This window comes from Bos javanicus, chromosome 28 (genome assembly GCF_032452875.1).
Source record: "Bos javanicus breed banteng chromosome 28, ARS-OSU_banteng_1.0, whole genome shotgun sequence".
NCBI classification, from domain to species: domain Eukaryota; kingdom Metazoa; phylum Chordata; class Mammalia; order Artiodactyla; family Bovidae; genus Bos; species Bos javanicus.
The window spans coordinates 45,963,694-45,977,515 of NC_083895.1; the positions used below are offsets into that span (position 1 = coordinate 45,963,694).

The 13,822-nt window shown below is 42.5% G+C and overlaps 1 protein-coding gene and 1 pseudogene across 1 annotated transcript; one reads left to right on the forward strand and one right to left on the reverse strand.

Moving 5' to 3' along the window:
* Positions 1-828: 828 nt before the first annotated feature.
* On the reverse strand, positions 829-1,791 carry LOC133240631 (olfactory receptor 6C74-like; annotated as a pseudogene).
* Positions 1,792-7,990: 6,199 nt separating this feature from the next.
* On the forward strand, positions 7,991-9,040 carry LOC133240692 (olfactory receptor 6C74-like). The gene has a single exon (XM_061405873.1). It carries the CDS (start codon positions 7,991-7,993, stop codon positions 8,954-8,956), a length of 966 nt encoding a protein of 321 aa, XP_061261857.1. The 3' UTR covers positions 8,957-9,040.
* The last annotated feature ends 4,782 nt before the right edge of the window (positions 9,041-13,822 follow it).

Sequence of the window (13,822 nt, forward strand, 5' to 3'; positions counted from 1 at the left end):
TGGAAGGAAAGTTATGACCAACCTAGATAGCATATTCAAAAGCAGAGACACTACTTTGCCAACAAAGGTTCGTCTAGTCAAGGCTATGGTTTTTCCTGTCGTCATGTATGGATGTGAGAGTTGGACTGTGAAGAAGGCTGAGCACCAAAGAATTGATGCTTTTGAACTGTGGTGTTGGAGAAGACTCTTGAGAGTCCCTTGGACTGCAAGGAGATCCAACCAGTCCATTCTGGAGGAGATCAGCCCTGGGATTTCTTTGGAAGGAATGATGCTAAAGCTGAGACTCCAGTACTTTGGCCACCTCATGCAAAGAGTTGACTCATTGGAAATGACTCTGATGCTGGGAGGGATTGGGGGCAGGAGGAGAAGGGGACGAGAGAGGATGAGATGGCTGGATGGCATCAGTGACTCGATGGACATGAGTCTGAGTGAACTCCGGGAGTTGGTGATGGACAGGGAGGCCTGGTGTGCTGTGATTCATGGGGTCGCAAAGAGTTGGACACGACTGACTGACTAATCTGATCTGATCTGTCAAGGTTTCCTGGTTAGGGAAGCTTGTGTTGGTGTTCTGGTAGGTGGAGCTGGATTTCTTCTCTCTCCTTTCGAAGACAATGGGCTGCTTTTCTGGGTGCCTGATGTCCTCTGCCTGCATTCAGAAGTTGTTTTGTGGAATCTACTCAGCGTTTAAATGTTCTTTGATGTATTTGTGGGGGAGAAAGTGATCTACCCATCCTATTCCTCTGTCATCTTAGGACTGCCCCCAGGAGACTCTCAATTATGAACTCTGGAATGAAGATGGATGGTTTTTAGAAGCCTTCCGCTCCAAGGCTAGGTTTTTTTTTTTTTTTTTTTTTTAAGTCTTGATAGTTTCATTCTGCTCATGGTCTCCCTCAGAGCTTGGTGGGCCTGCTTGTTCCTCAGAGTGTAGGTGGCAGGGCTTAGCAGGGGAGTCACCACCGTGTTCACAAGGGCAGCCTCCTTGTTGGAGTCCAGTCTGTTCACCTGCTTTGGTTTCATGTATATAAACACACAACTGCCGTACATCAGAGAAAGGACAATGAGGTGAGAGGAGCAGGTGGAGAAAGCTTTCTGTTGCTCCTTGGCTGATGGGAGTCGCAGGATTGTGATGACTATGTTCTGCATGCAGTTAGGGTTATGATGAGGGGAGTCAAAAGGACACACAAAGCAAGGACAAGGAGCAATGTTTCAACAGACCTGCTGTCAGAGCAGGAGAGATGGGTCGGGGTCCGAGGTCACAGAAGAAGTGAGGTATAACATGGGGGCCACAGAAGCATAACTGGGACACCATCATCACCAGACCAGCAATGAGAGTGAAGCCCAAAGCCAAGCAGGCATGACCAGGAGGCAGCAAGCCCTCGGGTTCATGGTGGTCGTGTAATGAAGAGGCTTGCAAATGGCCAGGTACTGATCCAGAGACATCACTGCTATGAGGAGGAAGCCTGCTGCTCCCAGAAATACAAAGACACAGGCTTGTAAGAAACAGGCAGCAAAGGAAATCATTTGCTTTCCTAAAAGAAAGATGACCAGCAATTTAAGAATAATAGCACTTGTGAAGCAACACTCAAAGAAAGAGAAAATACTTAGGAAAAAGTACACACGTGTCTGTAGCCTTGAATCAGCACAGGTGGTGGTGACTATGACTGCATTGCCTGCAATGGACACCAGGTACGCCAGAAAGTGCACCAGGTAGAGGATTTTGCCCAGGTGCTGGACAGCAGGGAAGCCCTCCAAGGTGAATTCTTGGACATTTGTCCCATTCCTCATTTCCATGGACATCTTTTTTTTTTTTTTCCCATGGACATCTTTTCCCACTCAGCATCACCTGCTGATCCTAACCTAAAGTAAAGACATTACAATGAGCTCAAAAGTTTTAGAGAAGCATAAGAACAAGTATTTGGCTCCTCAGCAAGGAGTTAGGCACATAGCAGCGTGGCTCAGTGAATGGACTCTTGACCTGGAAGAAGCTGAGTTCCATACTATTTCAATACTGAGTCCACCTTTGTAGAGACAGATCAGCTTTGGAATGTTTGTTCTCTTGTGGACTTCACTTTCACCTTCTGATGCTTGTTCATGTTCTTAAAAGAATTAAGATAAAACATGTAACTCACTTGACATGTAATGTCCACATTTCCTACGTGTCCCTTAATGTCCAATTTCAATATTCGACTCTTAGTGACCCCATGGACTGCAGCCTACCAGGCTCCTCCGTCCATGGGATTTTCCAGACAAGAGTACTGGAGTGGGTTGCCATTGCCTTCTCCAATTAGGGTCATTATTAGACTCTTAAATATAGTTGGATCAGTAAGATGGACTTCTTGACATTTATTTATTATCCAACCCAGGGACTGTCCATGGGGTTGCAAAGAGTTGGACACGACTGAGTGACTTCACTTCACTTCACTTCACTTCCAGGGACTGAACCCAGATTTCCTGCACTGCAGGCGATTCTTTACCATATGAGCTACCAGGGAAGCCCTTATTGACATTGGATATTTTAAAACCACTTTGTATGTTGTACAGTATTATCAGTTTATAAATAAATGCAACAGTAATAGTAACACTTCCTTTAAATATCCAATTTAAAATATACAACAAACTCTATGGTCCAAATCATCATTTGATGAAGACTTTACCATTGCCTGATACTTTGCTGGTTGCAAAAATTCAGTATTTGTTTCTATCCACCATAATCATGTTAGGTATTATGTTTTCCTTACCTGTTCTTCTATAAAAGGAGAAATTGAGAATTAAGAGAGTTCCAGGGGGTTATGTCACCTAGGTGGGATTTTAGCTCTATCTCCTAGAATCCAGAGCTCCTGCTGTTTCCAAAGGCTGTGACCAAAATATTTTAAAATAGGAAGAAATATATTGTTGATGATTACAAGCTTAAGTGAAAGCTTAGGTGTATTTATCTTAAATTTTCCATCATCCTGTTAGTATCATTAATTAATTGTGCATTAGTCGCTCAGTCGTGTCCGACGCTTTGCAACTCCAAGGACTATAACCTGCCAGGCTCCTCTGTTCATGGAGTGCTCCAGGCAAGAATACTGGTGTGGGTTGTCATTTCCTTCTCCAATCATTGATTAATGCTGACCAACAAAAAACACAGGCCTTAGAGATGATCTTCTTCAGAACGGTCAATTTATAGAAGAGACTGGAGGCCAGAGATATTGGAGGTTGATCAACAGCATGATATAAGTTGTAAATCCAGGATGGACTTGGCCGTTCTGAGGCTCCTGCTGGCATGTAAGTGAGATGAAGAGTAACAGCAGTTCACAAGATTGGCCAATTTACGAAGGATGGTCTGGGAACATGGCACCAGTATGGCATCGCTCATATCAATGGTCAATGAGCATTCTCTTTCTCTCTCCAGTCTCCTCAGTAAATTCTATCTATTTTGAAAGTGTTGGGCTCTATCCTGCAACATGGAGTGAATCTTTCTTTCTAACCTCTCATGGGTCAAGTTGTGAGAAGTGGTGCTCGTACAACCACACTGCTCACCCCAGACTGGCAGTGCCCGCAGGGTAGTCTGGAGGAGCAACTGCTTGTCTTCCATTAACTGCAGCAGGTCCTCCAAGGTACCACTGTCTCTGAGGCCAGGAATATACTCGTCATCTCACGAGGGGTAAGACTTTCTCCTCCCGCAGTGATTCTCTTCCACAAAATCCCATGCTTGCTCTGGGATGAGCAGAAAGTAGAGGGAAAGGAAGCTCAATTGTCACAGTCTGTTGTCACAGAGTGAGGTGAATATGCACCCCATGTTCCCAGTGTCCCTGACCGAGGAAATCTTATTTCTCAAGCCCAGGTTCTTTCCTACCACAACAAGGCCTCACAGAGCCTTGACCACTGAAGTCCCAGAAAGGAGCAGAATTGAATAAAACAACCACATTCCATGGCCTACAATTCTGGGTGAGAACTTGACTCTGGGACTACTTAGGGTTCTGACAGTAGGTCTAGACTTGCCTCCCTCAGTGGGTAACAGAGCATCTGACATGCAACATTGCTGCCTCATCCTGTATCAGCTGATAGGAGCAGGGGTCTTCTTCTGAACCCAGCCCCGGCTGATGCTGAGACAAAGATTCTTATACTGAACCACATCCTTTTGCTGACATGTCTGCTCCAAGTCACCTTCTGTTACACTGGCCTCCTCCACCGTATGCTCACCTTTCCATGTTCAGAAGCCTGCTTGGTCCACTGCATTAATGTCAAGATGCTCCTGACATGCACATCCGGGGCCTCTGTGATACTTTTCCAACAAGATTGTGTTTGGTCACCAAGCAGGATGTATTCAGCCAGTGAGTAGTGAGGAGCTGAAAGGACATGGGCCAGAAGTAAAGGCAAGGCCAGTGCCCTGGGTGCAGCCAGTTGGTCACCATTGAGAATACTAGTTATTTGCACAAACCTTATATTTATCTTCTTTGGTCTGAAATGACACTGGCTCCCATATGTTCAGAGTTCTCTGCCAACATTTTTTCAAAGAAAATGCATGACTTCATTTCCCAAGGGCTCCTAAATCCCAATTTGAATGTTGCTACTGAGGTGAAGTAGAATTCCAGACTAAAATTTCTGCACGTGATGTGTATGTACACTGAGGCCGAGAATTGGAGTTTAAAAAAAAAACAAATTTTATTGTGAGAAAGAGTTGAATTGACAGAGATGTGAGAAAGGCTTTTGGGAAATATACTGGTTACTGAGAAAGGAGATGATAGAAGTCTACTTACCCCTCTCAACCATCTTCCTGCCTCTGCCAACGTTATGATGTTATGACTTTTCACTGGCTATTTTTATCTGAAGAATATTTTTGTTGCCCTCCTGAATTGTCTTGAAAAAATAAGATGTCTTCCTCTTTCACACATCTTCCTCTTTCAGGAAGAAAAGGGAACACTAGTTGCTTTCTGTGACATATCTAACCTGTCCAGATTCTCCCTTTTTAAAGAATCTGTAAAGTGGGTTTCAAATTTCTTCAAGATACAGACAAGGAGAAGGAGATGCAAGACTCAAGGTGGAGAAAGCGTGACAGTGTTAGTTGTTCAGTTGTGCCTGACTCTTTGCAAGCCTGGGGACTGTAGCCCGTCAGTCTCCTCTGTCCATGGGATTCTCCAGGCAAGAATACTGGAGTGGGTAGCCATTCCCTTCTTCAGAGGATCTTCCCAACCCAGGGATAAAACCCAGTTCCCCTGCATTGCAGGCAGGTTCTTTGTTGTTTGAGCCAACAGGAAGGTGTTGCCATAGTAATCACTGGCTTGGAAGGCTACTTTTCTTACTGGGTACCTCAGTTGGGCTACTGTGGCCTGAGTGACCAATTTTTCTGTGGCCTCTGGCCTCAAAACCATAATGAGGTATCAGTTCACACATGTCAGGTCTACAAATAACAAATTTTGGAAAGGATGTGAAGAAAAGGGAACCCTCATACACTGTTGGTAGGACTGTAAATAGGTGTATCTACTATGGAAAATGGAGAAGGCAATGGCAACCCACTCCAGTACTTTTGCCTGGAAAATCCTGTGGGCGGAGGAGCCTGGTAGGCTGCAGTCCATGGGGTCGCTAGGAGTTGGACACGACTGAGCGACTTCACTTTCACTTTTCACTTTCATGCATTGAAGAAGGAAATGGCAACCCACTCCAGTGTTCTTGCCTGGAGAATCCCAGGGATAGGGGAGCCTGGTGGGCTGCCGTCTATGGGGTTGCACAGAGTCGGACACGACTAAGGCGACTTAGCAGCAGCAGCAGCAGCAACTATGAAAAACAGTATGGAGGTTCCTTAAAAAACTAAAAATAGAATGACCAAGAAAGTGGAAGTCGCTCAGTCCATGGAATTATCCAGGCCAGAATACTGGAGTGGGTAGGCTTTCCCTTCTTCAGGGGATCTTCCCAACCCAGGGATCAAACCCAATAAAGAAAATACCAGGTTAAAAAGATAAAAAAGCAAAGATAATTCTAATGTAAAAAAGAGTTTCTGTTGTTTAAGCCTTTCTTGATATATGTAATTTGTGATTCTGTAAATTTTACAACTCTAGGGCAGTTGTGCAAAATCTACATTTAAGGACTTTCACAGAGGACTGTGCAGCCTATTGAGAAAGATAGTAGATAGGCAGTGAAAGGGTAATTATAACATATGTCAGCTGGAATTTTCCATTTCCAAATATGAAGCAATTAACTGTCCTCTGGGACTCTGTTGTGATTGTAGCTCCTATTCTATTAAAAAAAAATCCCCTCTAATGAATTTGAAGGTTCCAAAGATGTGTCCATTGGACGCTGAGCATCCTCACTAGTGATGGTTAATAAGCCTGTGATAATTATATCATAAGGGCATTTGAATGTGTTCTTGCTTATGACTGCTGTGATCCTTCCCTATATAAACTGGGGTGTCTGGTTGATGGAAAAGTGACTGATAACAGGGTCATTAAACAAGAAATTTTCCATTGTTGTTTCATCTTTTTGACTCTTTTCTGGGATGGATACACATGCAAAGAAGTTTGATGTTCATGATGCATTGTAGAATGGAAATAAATATGTCCAGGTATTCCAAACACAGAAAGTGCGAGTGGATGACTGGGGCAGCTTGTTGTCTTAATGGTCCAGAATTTATCAGGTCGTCATGGGGAAAAACTATGATGTAGGTTACTCCAGAGTTTGGAAATGTGTCTTTTTAAAAAGTGGAGCCTTAGTAATTTCCATTAATTTAGGACACTAGGCATCCATTAATTTTGTATGAGGTCCAAGAAAGGTATATCTCAACTAAAAGTATTTTTTACCCTTTTTCATTAGCCTCGAAAAAACATCCTGGTTTGTTTTAAGAAGAGAAGCACATTGTTAACAAAACACTGTTTCCTGTGAGCTGCTTCGTGGTGAGTACTTGATCATGGGGCTAGCTTGCAATCTAGTAGGTCAGATATTTTAACCAGAGACTGGCTATGTTTAAGTTTCTAATGTGGATCGTGCATAGTTAAAGTAATAGATCTGGCCAAAAGGAATTAAGTAAAATACAATTAAATTATGGTTACTTATTTATTCAAGCACTGACCCCTTCCCCAAAGATTATATCAATATACTTGGATTCTAGTTAGGCACCGGCATTTTTTTAAGAAAAAAAGAGAATATTCCTCTTGTGACTGCAATGAAAACAGGTTTAATTCTGTCATACTGAATACTTACAATGTGAAAAAATATTCCCAGAAAAAGGAATGTTGAAGAGTAATCTATGACTAATAGCAGAATGAAAGACTACCATTCTGCTAGTTGGTAGAGTGTGAGGGAATCTGATTCACCCATTATATATGTGTTCATTGAATCTGAATAAGCAAGCCATGAAACCATTTCCCTCTCAAATTTAGATATGGTTTCTCTAAACCCACAGACTAGGTGGTTCTGATAGTATAATATACTACCTTTATTGCTCACCCTAGGGCTTGAAAAAAGAACTCAGGCTGAACAGACTTCAGGAAAATAACAGATTTGAAACATGGTAATAAGAAAATGGCTCTTTCACATTTTCTATTTTCAAAGGGCTAGCATCAGTGCACAGGAGGGTTCCTACATTGCTTGTCTTGCTGAAGCATAGAATGAACAAACTGAGTCCATGAGATGTATTTCTGCAGGATGATAGCTTTCATTGTTAAACCATTAATTGTGTATGTGTCTGCAAAAAATCATTTTCATTTTGTGTTGTTTATCTTGTGGACTGTTATTTACAGATATTATTTTGCAAAAAAGTTAAGTGACACATTAGAATTTATTAGCAAAAACAAAAATGAATCTTTAATTTTATAATTTAATAACTATTATTATTAATATAATAATGTAATGATAATAGAATACCATTTATAGTAAAATATTTCAAAATATGAAATGATCTCATTCAAAAATGTAGCATAAAGTAGTGTTTTTATATTATTTAATAGTTGCTATCATTTAAATTCTTTATTCTTCAGTGATAGTATTTTCTGCTTCACAGACTAGGCAGAGAATGATGACAGTCAGAGACACAGAGAGAACTGTGGGGGTGAAAAATGAGTCCACCATCCAGGAGTTCGTTCTGGAGGCGTTTCCTGCTGCCCAGCACTTGGGGGGCCTCCTCTTCCTGGTGCACCTGCTCGCATACCTGGCCTCTATCATGGGAAACACAGTCATAATCCTCATCACCTGGGCTGACCATCGCCTCCAGACGCCAATGTATGTTTTGCTGAGCACTTTCTCCTTCTGCGAATGCTGTTTCATCACCACAGTCATTCCTAAACTGCTGTCCATCTTCCTTTCAGGAAGGCAAACAATTCCCTTTCCTGCTTGCCTCACACAAGCCTTTTTCTTTTTATTTATTGGAGCAGGAATTTTCTTTCTCATGGCAGTGATGTCGTTGGATCGATACCTGGCCATCTGCAAGCCTCTGCACTATGCATCCATCATGAACCTGAGGGTTAGTTTCCTCCTGGTTTTCTTGTGCTATTCCTTGTCCTTCATCTTCTTCACTGGTCTGATGCTCAAAGTTTCCCAGTTATCATTCTGTGGCCCCAATATCATCTCTCATTTCTTCTGTGACCTTGGCTCTTTAATTCATCTCTCCTGCTCTGACACCAGCTCTGTTGAAACGTATTTCTTCTTTGTTACTTCGTTTGTCATTCTACTATCCCTCATTGTAACCATCACTGCCTACAGCAACATAGTCATCACAATCCTGCGACTCCCATCAGCCAAGGAGAGACAGAAAGCTTTCTCCACCTGCTCCTCTCACCTCATTGTCCTCTCCCTGATGTACGGCAGCTGTGTGTTTATTTATGTGAAACCGAAGCAGGTGGACAGGCTGGACTCCAACAAGGAGGCTGCCCTTGTGAACACGGTGGTGACCCCAGTGCTGAACCCTGTCATCTACACCCTGAGGAACAAGCAGGTCCACCAGGCTCTGAGGGACACACTGTCTAGGGTGAGGTTGCAGAAGTAGAGTTTGGAGGCTAAGTGGATCCTCTTGATCCTCCAGTTCAGTTTCCACCATTGGCAAAGTCTGTTCTCGAGAAGTTCTCCATATGGAGATCTATCTTGTACTACTTTTAAGCTGGATGGGTACTGTCTTATTTTGCAAATCAATACCTTTTTCTATTTGAAAATTTCACTTGTTCTCTATATTCTGCTAAAGCTATTTTGCTTGCTTTTTCTATTGATTGGTCTTAAATGAATTCAATTAAAGCAATATTGTGAAGCAACTATTATACATAAATCATAAGCTAAGAAGTCTTTAATGCAATAATAAAAATGTTGCAAGATTTTATCATCTCTATCCATGATACATTTTTATGCTCAAAGTTTATGATACCTCAGAAAAGATAGATAACCCTCAAGGTTTGAAAATTACAGTTACAAATTACTTCTGAAAATTATATAAAGTCATAGTACAACTTACTGGTGTTTTATCATTTGAATCTACTTATGTGAATGCTCACTAGGTCTTATTCATGTCTAGTTCTTCTTCGTGTGTATTGGTTTTAGTGTACAAACAGCTCAGTGTAACTCCAGAGTTTTAGATGAGCTCTTTCGGTGTATCATCTTCCAGATGTATCAAATTTTATCAGTAACATTTTCTTTCATTCTTTCTTGAAATATAAACAAACTGAAAAGCTTTCAAATTATGTCAAGTTTATTTTTTCTGTAATTGATGTTGCCAAGTCCTAGAAGCAAAAATTGCTCAAAGGTAGGTAATCCCAGTAGCAAATTCTTTCCTCCCATCTAAGGTATTTTCAGTTTAGTGTGATATTGGGTGTAGGAGATGCCAGTGTCATCTATGTTAAGCTCATTTATGGTTAACATTTTGTGCAGCAAAAACTAATAGAAATCATAAGGAAAATGAGTGCATTAATAATAAAAAAGGGGGATCAAAATGGAGTCATTTACTGTGTTTGAAGGTTCATTGAGGAAGTGGCTCCCACCTGAAGGTAATTGGCCCTAAAGGGACATGGATCCCATCACATCTAGCACTGCATGTGCATAGCGTGCATTTGATTTTTGCTATGTCTGATGTGAGCCCATATTCCTTTTTTAGCTTGATTTTAAAATTACTTCTCATTTAAGGCATAATATTATTAGGGAGAGTTTTAGATTGTCAGGAATACTGGGTGACTTAGATTTTTATGTTTGGGAGTCATTTGATAAGTTGTCCTAGGAATTACAGTCTTCCAAGGACATCTGTGCGTTTGTCTCTCACTTTTCCAAAATAGAAGTTAAATGAGTAGTTTTCGAATCTGACAAAAGTTGGGAAGTCCTGAGAGTCCTCTGTGTTGGTTTCTGTCCATTAGATAAAAGAACCAATCTTCACAGCCTAGCCCAGACTAGTGCAGGAGATGGACATCACCAATCACCCAGAATGACCCAAACCTCATCCTCCTCTAAACCAGTCTCTGCTTTAGTGTGTCCCAAGAGACTGAGGAGTGTCACCCCTATTACCCCAGCCCTAAGACAGGTAGATAGAATCCAACCTTTCCATTAACAGCTGGGAAAGTTGGGGTGCTAGAAATGTTGTCCAGTTCCTTCTATATTCAAGGAGAAACTAAGAACTGATATGCTTGTCTGTTCATACTGTACTGACTGTGGGGGCAGAGCTGTGAGAGGTGATCCTTTACTCCTTAGGAGAAGCTGGAAGTTGGGAGTACTGATCAGATTGTAAGGTGCTGTGTTAGGTTAGAACTCACAGCTTCTCCTTGTTTAAGACTGGTGTGTGTGTGGGTCCTAAGATGGCGGAGGAATAGGACAGGGAGACCACTTTCTCCCCAACAAATTCATCAAAAGAACATTTAAACGCTGAGTAAAATCCACAGAACAACTTCTGAATGCTGGCAGAGGACATCAGGCATCCAGAAAAGCAGCCCATTGTCTTCGAAAGGAGGTAGGAAAAATATAAAAGATAAAAAAAGAGACAAAAGAGGTAGGGATGGAGCTCAGTCCCAGGAAGGGAGTCTTAAAAAGAGAGAAGTTTCCAAACACCAGGAAACACTCTCACTGCCAAGTCTGTGGTGAGCCTTGGAAGCACAGAGGGCAACATAACAGGGAGGAAAAATAAGTAAATAATTAAAACCCACAGATTACGAGCCCAACGGTAACTCCCACAGTGGAGAAGCAGTGCAGTCGCCTGCACCTGCCACTAGCAAGCGGGGCCTGGGCAGGGAGGCGCTGGCTGCACTGCTTCGAGTAAGGACTGGGCCTGAATGCCCCGAGCGCTATCTGAGTGAACTAACTTGGGCTAGCAAACCAGACTGTGGGATAACTACCACGCGAAAAACCAGCCCTAACCTAAGAACCGCCAGGCCTGCGCACAGAACAAAGGACTGAACAGAGATAGCCGGCTGCAGACCATCCCCCTCCGGTGACAGGCAGCCAGAGCCAGAAGGGGGCAATCGCAGCCCCAGAGAGACATTATCTACCTAACTGCAAGCAGGCTTCTTTGCTAACTAAGACTTATTGCGGTTCTGGACAGTCATCTGCCTGAGAAGGTGCACCAGTTGTACACCCAGAAAACCGAGCGGCAGGGACGGGAGAGGTGATAAGTCGCAGTGACCGCGCTCGCCAAACACCTCATCACCCAAGCTGCTTGGAGCTGGGAAGGGCACAAAACGCAGGCCCAGTGGAATCTGTGCCTCTGAGGACTACCTGAGTGCCTGAACCTGAGTAGCTTAGACCTGGGAGGTGCACGCAGCCCAGGGCCAGCCTCGGACGGTTCCCAGCAGAGCAACCTAGAGCCTGAGCAGTGTGGGCAGGGAGGGTACATGCGCCATGAGCAGGGGCAGGCCCAGTGTGGCTGAGACACTGCGAGCACAGGCCAGTGTTATTTGTCTGCAGCGTCCCTCCCTCCCCACAGCACGACTGAACAAGTGAGCCTAAACAAGTGTCCACCACAGCCCCCTCATGTCAGGGCGGAAATCAGACACTGAAGAGACCAGCAAACAGAAGCCAAAACCCAGGGAACCGCCTTGGAAGTGACTGATGCAATAGATTAAAACCCTGTCGTTAGTACCGACTACATAGGAAGGGGCCTATAGATCTTGAGAAATATAAGCCGGACCAAGGAACTAGCCAAAAATGAACTGACCCCACACTGCCCACAACAACACCAGAGAAAGTCCTAGGTATATTTTTACTATTTTTATGATCATTCTTTTTTTTGGTCTCTCTCTTTCTTTTTTTAACTTCTTTTTAATTTTTAAGTCCTCTATTACTCCTTTAATTTTCATTTTTATAACCTACTATTACTTAAAAAAAAAGACTATTTTTAAAGCAAACTTCATATATATATATTTTTTAATAACTTTTGTGACTTTGTTTTTTCCTTCTTCTTCTTCTTTTCTTTAATATTGTATTTTTTAAAATCCAACCTCTACTCTAGAATTTTACTCGTTGCTTTTTGGTATTTGTTATCAATTTTGTACCTTTAGGAACCCAATCTTCAATACCCATTTTTACTTGGGAGCGAGATTACTGGCTTGACTGTTCTCTCTCCCTTTGGACTCTCCTTTTTCTCCACTAGGTCGCCTCTGTCACGTCCCTCCCCCTTCTCTTCTCTATCCAGCTCTCTGAATCTCTGTGTGTTCCAGACGGTGGAGGACACTTAGGGAACTGATTACTGGCTGGATCTGTCTCTCTCCTTTCATTCCCCGCTATTATCCTCCTGACCACCTCTGTCTCCTTCCTCCCTCTTCTCTTCTCTGTATAACTCCATGAACATCTCTGAGCGGTCCAGACTGTGGAGTGCACATAAGGAAATGATTACTGGCTAGCTTGCCCTCTCCTCTTTTGATTCCACCTCATCTAATTTGGGTCACCTCTAACTCCCTCCTCCCTCTTCTCTTCTCCATGTAACTCTGTGAACCTCTCTGGGTGTCCCTCACTGTGGAGAAAATTTTCATCTTTAACCTAGATGTTTTATCAACAGTGCTATATATAAGGAGAAGTCTTGAGGCTACTGTAAAAATAAGACTGAAAACCAGAAGCAGGAGACTAAGTCCAAATTCTGAGAACATCAGAGAACTCCTGATTCCAGGGAACATTAATTGATAGGAGCTCATCAAATGCCTCCATACCTACACTGAAACCAAGCACCACCCAAGGGCCAACAAGTTCCAGAGAAAGACATACTATGCAAATTCTCCTGCAACACAGGAACACAGCCCTAAGCTTCAATATACAGGCTGCCCAAAATTACTTCAAAACCATTGACATCTCATAACTCTTTACTAGTCACTTCATTGCACTCCAGAGAGAAGAAATCCAGCTCAACCCACCAGAACACTGACACAAGCTTCCCTAACCAAGAAACTTTGGCAAGCCACAGATACAACCCCACCCACAGCAAGGAAACTCCATAATAAAGAGAACTCCACAAACTGCCAGAATACAGAAAGCCCACCCCAAACTCAGCAATATAAACAAGATGAAAAGACAGAGGAATACCCAGCAGGTAAAGGAACAGGATAAATGCCCACCAAACCAAACAAAAGAGGAAGAGATAGGGAATCTACCTGAAAAAGAATTCCGAATAATGATAGTGAAATTGATCCAAAATCTTGAAATCAAAATAGAATCACAGATAAATAGCCTGCAGACAAGGATTGAGAAGATGCAAGAAAGGTTTAACAAGGACCTAGAATAAATAAAAAAGAGTCAATATATAATGAATAATGCAATAAATGAGATCAAAAACACTCTGGAGGCAACAAATAGTAGAATAACGGAGGCAGGAGATAGGATTAGTGAAATAGAAGATAGAATGATAAAAATAAATGAATCAGAGAGGAAAAAAGAAAAATGAATTAAAAGAAATGAGGAC

Excerpts from the sequence above, each read along its gene's own strand:
- LOC133240692 (XM_061405873.1), top strand. The coding sequence starts at position 7,991 with ATGACAGTCAGAGACACAGAGAGAACTGTGGGGGTGAAAAATGAGTCC.